Source organism: Rhamphochromis sp. 'chilingali' (genome assembly GCF_963969265.1).
Source record: "Rhamphochromis sp. 'chilingali' genome assembly, chromosome: 7".
Lineage (NCBI taxonomy): Eukaryota > Metazoa > Chordata > Actinopteri > Cichliformes > Cichlidae > Rhamphochromis > Rhamphochromis sp. 'chilingali'.
The window spans coordinates 4,142,943-4,154,395 of NC_137934.1; the positions used below are offsets into that span (position 1 = coordinate 4,142,943).

Below are 11,453 nucleotides of genomic sequence, written 5' to 3' on the forward strand. Positions count from 1 at the left end.
AGTGAGAAATCTCAGCCTCGTCCGCCTAGGTCGCTGTCCCCGAGCCAAGAGCAACATGTTTGCTTTTCTCTGTCCTTCTCCCTTTTGTTACAGCGACCCCCAGGAGGAGCATAAATATCCACTGGGCTCATGTTTGTCCAGGGAGCAAGGAGAACAGACCAATCTCCTAGAATACACAGTCCTGAAATAATTCTTTAATCCCTCCTGCCCTCCTTCCCAACTGGACAAAGGAATGTCTCAGCTTTGCTTTCACCCTCTTTTTTTCTTTTTTGTGTGTGTTATTTTTAAGAGTGAAGATATATGGGAAAATATGTTGTAAGGAAAGTCTGGCTTGTGCCAAGCTAGGACACAAAACGTACACGGGCAAATACACACAACAGATAGAGCCAAGAGGCTGATCACTGTGCTCAAGGTTCAGGTCAGAAATGCAAGGTCAAGCACTGAGAAGCTTCTCGAGTTTTCTTCAGATGAAAGAAGTTTCCTGGATTAGATATCAGCACAAAAGCCCGATCTCGTCCACCAACTCCTCTTTAGTTAGAGAGCAAGTTCAAATACACATCGGAGCTTTCAACCAGCATGTTTGCACAATATGACCATAATTAAACACCGTATCCTCTTCTTTTCTCCCTTCTGCTCCTCTCGCTGCTATCCCTCACCCTCCACCTTCTCTTTCCTGTTATCTCTGACCTTTCTGTCCCTCTTTTTCTTTCTTTCTCTCTCTCTGAGTAATTACAGTGCAGCCTATCTGCACTTACTAACTAATAATCCAAACTCGCCCCTTTCTCCCCTTTCTTTCTCCACCTCGCTTCTGTCATCTCTTCCGCCCTGTTCATCCATCTATCTCTTGATTTATCACTCCTGACAGAAGGGCGAGAGAGGGATGAAGGAAAGGAAGAGACAAAATGGAGAGGTAGCGAGTAACTTGTGAAGAAGGCACCAAGAAGGAAAGAAGCAAAGGAGAAGAGTGAGGGGAGCAGTGAAAGCAGCGCTGTGTCCACAAAGCAGGAGAACAGACAGTTGAGGGGGAAAAAGGGAGAGCGGAGAACAGCAATCGGCAGTCGCGGCTCTTAATTACGGTGCTGGGGCCGGCTTTATCAGAATCCCTTCACCTCACTGCTCTTTGTCAGGGGGTATTAAGGAGGAGGACACACAATCAGGCTTTTCATTAGGGCCTTACCGGCAGCGGACACAAAGGATGGCTTTAACAGCTGCAGAAAGGGACTCAGGTGGCAGCGGTGGTGGTGGTGGGAGAGAGGGTTTATGGGGGAGAGGAGAGAGGGAGCAAGAGACTAAAGCGGGATGAGAGGGAGGAGAAAAACAAAAGGATGAGGGGAAAGAGTGAACAAGAGAGATGGAGGCTGATAGGGGAGGAAAATGGAGACGTGGGTGGAGAAGGGGTCACAGAGCCATCCTAGTCTAACAGGGGGGAGGTGGAGAAATTGAGGATAAGGTGCCATTGGTGTGTAAAGTGCTCGAAAGCAGTCATTGTTTTTAATTTGATATTTCATTTTATATAGAAAAAATGTGATTCTTGTCTTCAGGTGACCCCTACCCTCTCCAGCTCATCCCCACAACGATGGCTGCTGCTGCTGCCGCCACACCAGGTCTGGGACCCCTACAGCTCCAGGTAAGGCTGTAGCACCTACAGTTGAGCTCTCAGAAATAAACGTAGGGGCCAGAAACATAAAAATGACTTCCAGGAGTAGCCACAAACCTTCAGATATATCACAGACGTTTCTCTTCTCACTGGGATGATGCCATTGTGAACAATTCCCCTAACCCTGACAGTGTTCACACCACATTCTGCTGCTCACTGAGCTAGACAAGACCACAAACACAGCCACAGGGGGGGGATGCGCAGCTGTCACTTTCAGCCAAAGTGTTGACACCAAAGTGATCCCACAAAAACATGATCTTTATGATCAGCGCTCAGGAAAGAAAAGCACACACAAACAGAGAGATGTGACAAATGTAAGCGTAGCCCTCGGCTTTGTCCTGTGATAGGGAGCAAATGTGGTTGATGCAGTTCAGTGGGAGCCGGCATGGAGAGCAGAGCACAGAAATATTCAGATTGGCTGTCAGAGGTAATTTGGGGGTGATGCTGAAGACATTTCAATCTCCCTTTACAGCACAGACTTTACCGAAGGCTCTGAATAAACCAAAAGAGGGATATTTCTAACCTTTTTTTTTTTTTTTTTTTTTTTTTTTTTTAAATGACATCAGAAACAGCAGTATGCGACATTACGTGATGGCAGAGCTTCAGTTCATCCTTTGTCATTGTCATATTTCTAACCTAAGGAATAGGTTTGGATCACTGTACTCAAGCATGCCTTTAAAATGAAGTGTCCAAAACTTTTCGCATCACAAACCAGAAGTCAAAGCATTAAATCATTCTTCAATCAATCATTCTTCATTTTATCTGTTTCGGAGATGTTGACCAAACAAAGGAAACTATGACAAAGTTGAACCCAGGATTTAAGGGGCAGCTTACATCTACATGCACCTCAGGGGACTCTGTGGAAAGCAGGGCAGAGATGAGAGAGAGTTAAATAGGAAAGGTAAAACACAGGTGGGAAAACAAGCTGACATCTGTTATCCAGCTTAAAAGGAGGATGAGATTCGTGCTTTTCCTCTGTGTGTATGTAAAATAGGTGCCCCTATGGCGGCCACTTATGTAATCTTGACCACTGTCTGCCCTCACACGACTAGAACTCAGAGATCCACGTCGGCTTTGGGCCCCCCTCTCAGAGGGGTTAAGAGCTTGCACTGGCATCCTCTCACTCGCCTGTCTGAAACACATTAAGCACTAGTGCAGGGCTCACCCTCAGTACACTTGGCCACCTGTGTACATCTGAGAGAAACAGCTGCATTTGACACACATGTTTTCATGTAGTTCTCCACGTCTTTTCACTTACACACAAGGGGAATGATGAGAAAATATGGGTTAAAGGTCAGACAGAGGGTGTGTAATATATTTGCACCTGTCAGCCAAAACGTGCAGCTCCATATGCTAGACACTACAGGGAGAATAGAATAGCTGTGTAACTCTATCATGGAGAACGGACCCCGCTGTCGTCACTGATTTCATTATTGCTTGCGCGCCTGTGTGTGTGTGTGTGTGTGTGTGTGTGTACACGTTTGTGTTTAGCCCCAGAATAATTTTCTCTGTCTGTTATCACTGCCTCAATCTAGCTGTCCATATGTTCGACTGTGTTCAGACTCACTCAAAATCTCCAGTCGAACAGCTTTGTCCACCTTGCAATCGGACACACACACACAAGCAGGGAGGGGCAAAAGAACACAACAAGTGCAAAAAAAAAAAAAAAAAGGAAAACCCATCTCACTCAGTCAGATTTCTTTCTTCCAATCCTCCAAGAGAAATACACATCCACATGCACGCTCACACAAACGCAGGCGCACGTTGAGATTAAGGCTTTGTCACAAAGAAACGGATTTGCCAGGGCTAACACAAGTACAGATGTCTCAATGTGGATGGATTTCCTTTGGGATCGTCTCTGCGCCCTCATTTGATAAGGAGGTGTTTCTGTCGCCCAGACGAGACATGACAGTTAGCTCGGCCCCCGGGTCGCCACGGCAACACAGCGGTTTGGCGGGGAAGACACGAGTGAACCCATTCAGCCGACACGCATACACAAATGAAGACAGAAAATGAAAGATTTTCAGATACAATGGACAATAAACTAAGGTGCATTCAGGGGAACATGCAGACATGCCCACGGGTGTGTTATTTCAACATGTGGGCTGGACTTGAACCACACACACACACAAACATAGTGATTACAGTTTGTACACACGCTTCTCACATATGCTACACTTCCCATGCGCCTGGGGTCTAAGGTTTAGTCTTCAACAATATGAAGAATCTATATTTGTTGTCCAAATTGAATTAAATTCAAATCCAATACATTTTGATTTGAAAAGGAGTTAAAGGGCTTTTTTGACAGTCCATAAAGAGCCTTTCTTATCTTAAGCACTATTGATCCGGTTTAGGTCGTTAACTTTGGTATCACAGCACATCTGACTGACTCACTTTGGGGAAAGTGGTATATTATATACACCCACTGATACAATATAGGATCAAAAACTGCATTTGGTACCTTGCTGGTTCAGTTTGCTTAAATTAGTATACCTGGCAATTTTATACATCCCTCTTAATTTTCTGCTAATAAATGACTGAAGTTATTGTTTAAAAACAGCAGCGGCTCCTGTACAAGCAGCTTGCATTGATGAAACTGTAAGCAGTATAGTCTGAGCTATGGATATTCTTCCTTTTCCAGTGTATAGGTGCAGGATTTTTTTTTTTTGCTCACTCACTTATTTGCCTATGCAGGCATGAATACTTCCTTTAAATACACTCATATATTAAGCTTCTCTATGTAGCTCACACTTTGAGCAGTTGCTAATGTGATTTTTTTTTTATTGCTGATAAAGCTGTTAGAGGAGAGCTGTAGTCTAACTGGGCAGTTGTGTTATTAAGCTGTCTGTGTAGGAACAACAGCCACAGAGAAACTGTTCAGCTGTTACTCTATGTAACTCTAGTTTTATGAGTATGAGTGTAGCCTCTAATAGGCTTCACCACTGGTTGTCTTGGGTGGCCAGCTTTTAGTCTGTCGTGGCTGTGGTTACCCCTTGGCTCCACTCCTTGTCAAGTGCCAAAACACAGAACCCCACAATCTTTTGTTGGCACGTTATCAACTAACACCTCTGTCTTTTATGTCCTATTTTCTGTGACATAGGACTCTGCAAACCCACTAAAATGTAAAAAAACAAACATATTTGTAATTTAAAGTTAGAGAACTGTTAAATTGATGAATTCTCCCTTAAAGTCCATAATATGAACAAGAATGTTACTTTGACACAATCCTGCATAAAGTTAGTTGTCAGGCAGTCAGCTCATATAAGCTGATAGCTCCGTTTTTATACATTTTTATGCATCCAAGTGGCAAAGTTTACACAGGGCGCAGTATTTGCTTAAACTTGCCCACATTTCCTGCACAACTGGAAGCCGCTTTGCGACCCACCTCCACCACAGCTCCTCCGTTCACACTGTGTGACTTCATCTGTGGTCATTAATGCCTCCTCTGTTCTGTATGAGGGTCCTTTTGCTGCTCTAAACAGAGTACAGCCTTACAGCCAAATATAAATAATCGCAGATAAAAAAATAATGTTTTTCTTTTGACTAAAGTGATTCTGACTGAAACTTCTTTTGTGCCAGTTTTTTTTTATTTTTGTCATCGCAGAAATCTCAGTCCTATTTGGAATCTTGTTCCTTGCAGCTGATAGACTGTAGATACGAAGCAAGAAATCAAGTTTGGAATAATGGCTTAATCTGTGTGTATCCAATGTGCACACAGAAAGAAAGAAGACCGAAAGAAAACCTTTCAAAAGCACAGTGTCGAGATAAGTGCAGTTCTTAGAAAAATGTATTAAACTCAATGATTTTAAAGCTTTTTTTCTATGTTTGAACCGTCCTCCATAGAAATCAACAGAGTGGCTCTTAAAGTCAATAGAAGCTTAACACTGAATCCTCTACAGAAGCTTTTCAAGGCAGTGGAGGCTTTGGAGTGTACAAGGTTGGCATTTAGCATCTTAATCTGTGGGATGAGTGTGACATTGTGCATTAGAGCATGTTAATCTGGCTCCCTATTGACCCTTGATATCATTGATATCATCCACATCACACAAATGGACTGATAAGGACAGACAGAGAATTGAAAAATGAAAAGAAAATCCACTTATCCTGGTGAGGGAGAGAGAGAGATTTGAGGTAACGATGAAAAGGCAAAAGTACCAGAGGATGATCAGCTGAAAGGATAAACAGAGAGAAAAAGAGATGAGGGAACGGAGGTAAGCACTGGAATAAAGTGTGTTTGTGCGCAACAAAGTGTGTGTGTGGCGTGGTATAAAGAGGGTCAATGGCATGGGTCAGGCATCATATGGAGAGGCAGATGTTGGAACATATTGTCCTGGATTACCGCACTGTACACCGGAGACATAGATGGACGAACAACGGATAGGCGGTTAGAGGGAGGAGGGGAGGGGGAAAGAGGAACAGATGAGAGAGGTAAACGAGAAATCAATCGCGCAAGTTGTTTTTTTTCTACAAAACCTTATCTGGAAGGAAGACAGATAGCAACACAGCAGTTTTCTCAGATGCTTCAGTGTTGGAGGTGCTGAGAGATTTATTTTTGAGATTGCACTGTGAGCCCGTGAGCAGCAGGGATAGCAGATAAAACTTCTGAACCCTTAAGAGAAAAATAGATTTTTATAGAAAATAGAGTTCATAGAAACATTTTGGTGTATAAGTCCCACGTACTTTGAGCGGCAGTTTTTATATTCCGGCTTTAAATTCTGGTGAAATTACAAAATAAAGTATAGACTGCATTGTTGAGAAATTTTTCACTTTAAGTAACCCAGCGATGTTAAAGTAAAAGCTAAATATTGGTTATTTCGTTCTATTCAATACTTTAAAGAGAGCACAAAGAAAAAGAAATAGCCAAAATACTTGAGATGTTTGCTGTCAAGGTATAAAGAAAGCATTGTAGTTATTTTATTTAAACTTGACCACTATATTGTGGTGAAGTAATCTCTCTGTGTGGGTTGTTTTTATTCAGTTTATTGTAGTTCAATCTCACATAGGTTTCCAAACAAGAACAAAGGCTCGAAAGCAAAATCGAAGAAGAGGTTGATAAGACGTAAAGATCGGACAGCGTTTGTGTCAGACGCTTCTGACTCATTATCAGTTTTACCGAGGCTTGTCTTCTTTTTTTTGCCTCTAAGTACCAAAACAACCCACAAGTGGGGGTGAAAAAAACACGCTTAGATAGACAGAGAAGAATCCATTAAGATCTATACAATAGTCCTCATGTCCACGTAAACAATAGAGCTCAGACCGCTCTGAGGCGCCCGCGTACTCGGACAACAAAGATGAGGCAAGCTTGTAATCTGTCTAAGGCTGCAGATTATTGACCAAGATTCACAGACACACACAGATCCCCAGTGACTAAGCTGACAAGAGAAACAGCAAAACAAGAGAATGGACACAGCTTATTGTGTGTGTCAGGGAAGATGCACACAAGATAGTGTCAGTACTACTAATACCACAGAGTGACCCCATGTTTTCAGTCAGAGAACACCAGCAGTCTCCCATCACCTCCCCACCTGATGTCAGTAGAGGTCGGGCTACACACAGACACACACACACAGACACACATGTAAAAATTCTATTGACACATTGCTTGTTTCACATTAAGGGATTAGGGACATAAATAGGGAAGGGCTGTACAGCTCAGCAGTGTGCCTGGGTTGTGAGTGACATTTCAAATTCCTTAGTCTCATCCTGCAACTGCAATTGCACCCCCTCCCCAATCTGTGTGTGTGTTCACTCCTCTAGTCACCCCAGGGGGCTTTGCGCTGTCACTTCCTGTTTGTTGACATGTATGTCGTTGTGGCTACGCTCTGGGCACGCTCCACAGTGCCTCTGCCCTCTGTACTGTGTGTGTGTGTGTGTGTGTGTGTGTGTGTGTGTGTGTGTGTGTGTGTGTCATTGCTCGCCGGCCCATTGAGCAGGCTTTGAGTGACGGGAGCTGGCCTTGTAATGGAACTCAATTCACTCCGTAAATAAAGAGGCCTTTGAACCACTGGTCCGAATATGGCAGGACACACATACACACACAGACACACCGCCTGTGGTCCACTCGCCGGGGGGGTTTGGCTAGCAGGGAAGGGGGGGTGAGGGGTTTTCATGCTCGGCTGGAAGTCCACCCCCACACCACCCGCCTTCCCCTCCTTTGCAGGAGCTACAGTACAGCTAATTGAAGAGCAATGAACAAGCACCGGCTGATCTGATCTCAGCGAGCTGGTCAACTGTGCCGCGTCCATGGAACTCACAGCAGCAGCAATACATCCAGTGCACATTATGTACCTCAATCATGCACTTCACTCATGTTTGAGAAATCTATACAGATACTCATCAGAGAAGAAATACTTGCTTATGTGTATTTTACACTTACAAGAGACTACTCAGGAGCAAACAGTAAAGTGTGAGAGCCTTACACTTTAGAGTGAGTGGGGGGGGCAAGGCTCTCAACAGTCAGTGAAAAATGTGGATTGCCCTTTTTTTCCCTCCATAACTCCAAAGTGTTTATCAGGGATGAAGTTACTTTTCACAGTATTTTTGATTTATTTATTTATTTTACCTCTGAATGCAATTCTTGGAATGGCAGGTATCTGTTTTAGAGTGAAATTACAAGTTTAGAAAATCAATAAAAGTAATAGAAAAAGATAGAGAGAACTGTCGTAGAAAACATGCTTTTGCGTTGCTGTTGAATTGTTGGACAGTAAATATTGTACTATTTGAATGAATGGCAGTCATGAAGAGATTATTTCATATTCAAATATGAGATTCTTCCAAAAAGTATGCCGCTGTGTGTGTGTGTGTGTGTGTGTGTGTGTGTGTGTGTGTGTGTGTGTGTGTGTGTGTGTGTGTGTGTGTGTGTGTGTGTGTGTGTGTGTGTGTGTGTGCGCGCACGCCAACAGTTTGAATGTCTCTGTTTTTTTCCCCCTTGGTAAAGAGATAAATGTCTTACTTTAAGATAGCAAAGAGGAGAAGGAGCTAATGTGGCTGTCAAGCGAGATAGAGTGAGGTACAAATGGACAGAGAGAGAGAAACAGCAGTGACAGCATCTCTTCCTTGTCCATTTGCATAAACAGGCCTTTGTTTGACGCCGGTGGCCGGCAGCCAAGCACCAACAGAAGGACGGAAGTTAAACTAAAAAAAAAAAAAAGGATGGTCTTCTTCCAGAAAAATATTCCACCAGAAATAAATAATAACAATTATAACTATTCAAAAAAAAAAAAGAAAAGAAAAGAAAAACAACACATCAGTTACTTCGTGCAAAAACAACCATTATGTTGCTCTTCAGAGGAAGCACTAACAATTCAGAGGAACACAAAACCAGCGTCTTAGAGATTTGTATTAGCCAACATGAAAGTAATTGAGCTTTGCGGGATGATTTTGAGCAGAAAGACAGAAAGAGGCATTTATGAATATTGAAGCTTCGTCCAAGTTGTGAATATTATGCTGTGTCTGTTGCTGTGGAAATACTGGCCAGAGACTGTTTTGTGTGATACAATGCTATTGCATAAATATCCCAGAGTATGTTCGCACCATCGCAGCTCACACCATAATGCTTTTATTTAATTGGAAATTAATTAAATACATAAATAAGAATAACGAAAACAGTGTTTTGGTTTTTTTTGCCTCCTACTGTAGTTATTGAATCAATTTATCTTTATTTTAAACCTATTTCACGACATTTGCGTCTGTTTTTGCATCTTATTGTCGACGCATTAAAAACATCACAGGGCCACTAGACACTCCTGGCATGTCCCATCTGGCATGTAGCGTCACAAATTTCTCTCCTTCTCCATCATCACTTTTTTTTTTTTTACCTTGAGCAAGAGCTGGGCTCGCCATCGTGACCTCGATAGGCAGAGTGTTTGCCTTTCTCCCACGATGCACCTGGAGGGGACATGGCCGTCTTGAGGCCTGTCAGAGAGGCTGTTAGCGCTTCTCCCATGGGGTGGGAGGGGGGCTGACAGTGGAGATGTCCCACTCTATCTTTCTGTCACACAAACAGAGGCCGGGCCACTAATGGCCTCTTCTTCCAGAGCTTTTTAGCCGCCTTTTTCTTTTCTTTTTTTTTTTTTGTGGTCTTGACTATTCATTTATTCATGTCATCCTTTCTTCTCCTTTTTTTCTCCTCCTCCTCCCCTCTCTTTTTACCCCCTCTCTTCTCCCTTTCTTGCTGTCCCACCGACCCAACTCTTGCCTCTATCCTGTCTCCCCCTCCCGTCCCTGTCTCTCTACCTGTCTCTCTCTGACCTTGCAGCAGTTGTATGCTGCTCAGCTAGCAGCCATGCAGGTTTCCCCTGGGGCCAAGCAGCATGGAGGCAGCCTTCCTCCCCAAGCCAACCTGGGCACGCACTCGCCACCCACCAACACACATTCACAGAGTGACAAGGTCCGCAGCTCCCCGCCACCAAATAAAACCAAGGTAAGAAAGAAGAAATGTAACATATCTGTGTGTGCGCGCATGTTTTTGTGGTTTGAAAGCTGGCTAACAAGGTTTCTTCGTCAATAACGAGCACGACTTCATGAATGTTTAAAAAAAAAAAAATCCACAGCTTAGGAAATAACATTTAATTCCTGAAGTTTTTAATTAGCAATCACATCTGCTTTTCAAATTCCTGTCTCTGATATCACTAAAGTGTTATTTTTCGACAAGTTTGCAAGAAAGCTGTCAATGGAATATTTCAGCTTTCTGTCTGTGGAAGTATTTTCCATAAGTTTTATTTTCTCAATTCAGCATCAGTCTCTATTTCTTTAAAAAAAATTCTTGATGGTAGTTGAAATATTCTTACTGCGTCGGGTAAATTCTTCCAGTTCATTCAGGGGAGAAAAAAAAATCCAGTCAATTAATGCTCAAAAAGGCTTTAACAGCCTAATTACTCGAACTGCGCACACGCTGGCCTTTCCAGTGTGACCACGCTAGCTGAGAGTGAATGACTTCCAGTGCATGAGCTGAAAAATGTGTTCCCGAGTGTCGCAAACACATTTTTATGTTTTTTTTCTCTTATCAAACAAGTGCCCCAAGCAGCGATCTGCTTCTCATTCTATTCTCATTCTATACCTTAGTACAACTTGGTCCTCGATCAGTTCACCTCAAACACCAAAGGTTGATCAGAAACTTCCAGCTGGTATCTGGTCGGAATTCAGGATGTATTGGTGCTTCTGCCGTTTTCTCGGCTGGCTGCCCAATAGGGGCGAGGAGAAGCCTTGTGACCATCCAAGTGGAATTCTATGAATATCTGGTTGGCCATTGGGACACATACCACCTCTCTCACACACACACACACACACACACACACAGACACACACACACACACACACACATACACACACACACACAGGACTGGTTCATGACAGATATTAAAGCATGTGGTTGACCCCAGAGCTTGCACCCCTACTTCCTTGTCCATCAGCCCCTCCCTACATCTCCATCACACACACACACACACACACACACACACACACACACACACACACACACACACACACACACACACACACACACACACACACTCTGCCATCCAGCCATCCTGCCCCCACTGTCACACACGTTATTACCATATATATGGAAGACAGGCAAGTGCTGTGGCCTGTGATGGAGGAGAAGCAGGGAGTCGTAATGGCCTCCCAGGTCCAGCGGGAGTGGCTGACTGGGGAGTGGACCAAGGCGGACCCCGACAGTCTCCATAGAGGAAAAATCGCAGACTGACCACAGAGCTGTTCACAAACATTAGATAAGTGCTTTGGAGAGTTTTCTTTCTTGATTTCTTCTTTCTCTTTTCTTTCTTTCTTCCTCTTT

At 43.5% G+C, this 11,453-nt stretch overlaps 1 protein-coding gene across 7 annotated transcripts in view; it reads left to right on the plus strand.

Moving 5' to 3' along the window:
* Positions 1-11,453, plus strand: part of sox5 (SRY-box transcription factor 5) — a 116,772-nt gene that overhangs the window by 87,541 nt on the left and 17,778 nt on the right. For all 7 annotated transcript variants that reach the window (XM_080886207.1, XM_080886208.1, XM_080886206.1 and 4 more), the window contains 2 exons: positions 1,542-1,627; positions 9,915-10,079. In XM_080886207.1, coding sequence (XP_080742333.1) covers positions 1,542-1,627; positions 9,915-10,079 — 251 coding nt within the window. The remainder of the gene's footprint in view (positions 1-1,541; positions 1,628-9,914; positions 10,080-11,453) is intronic.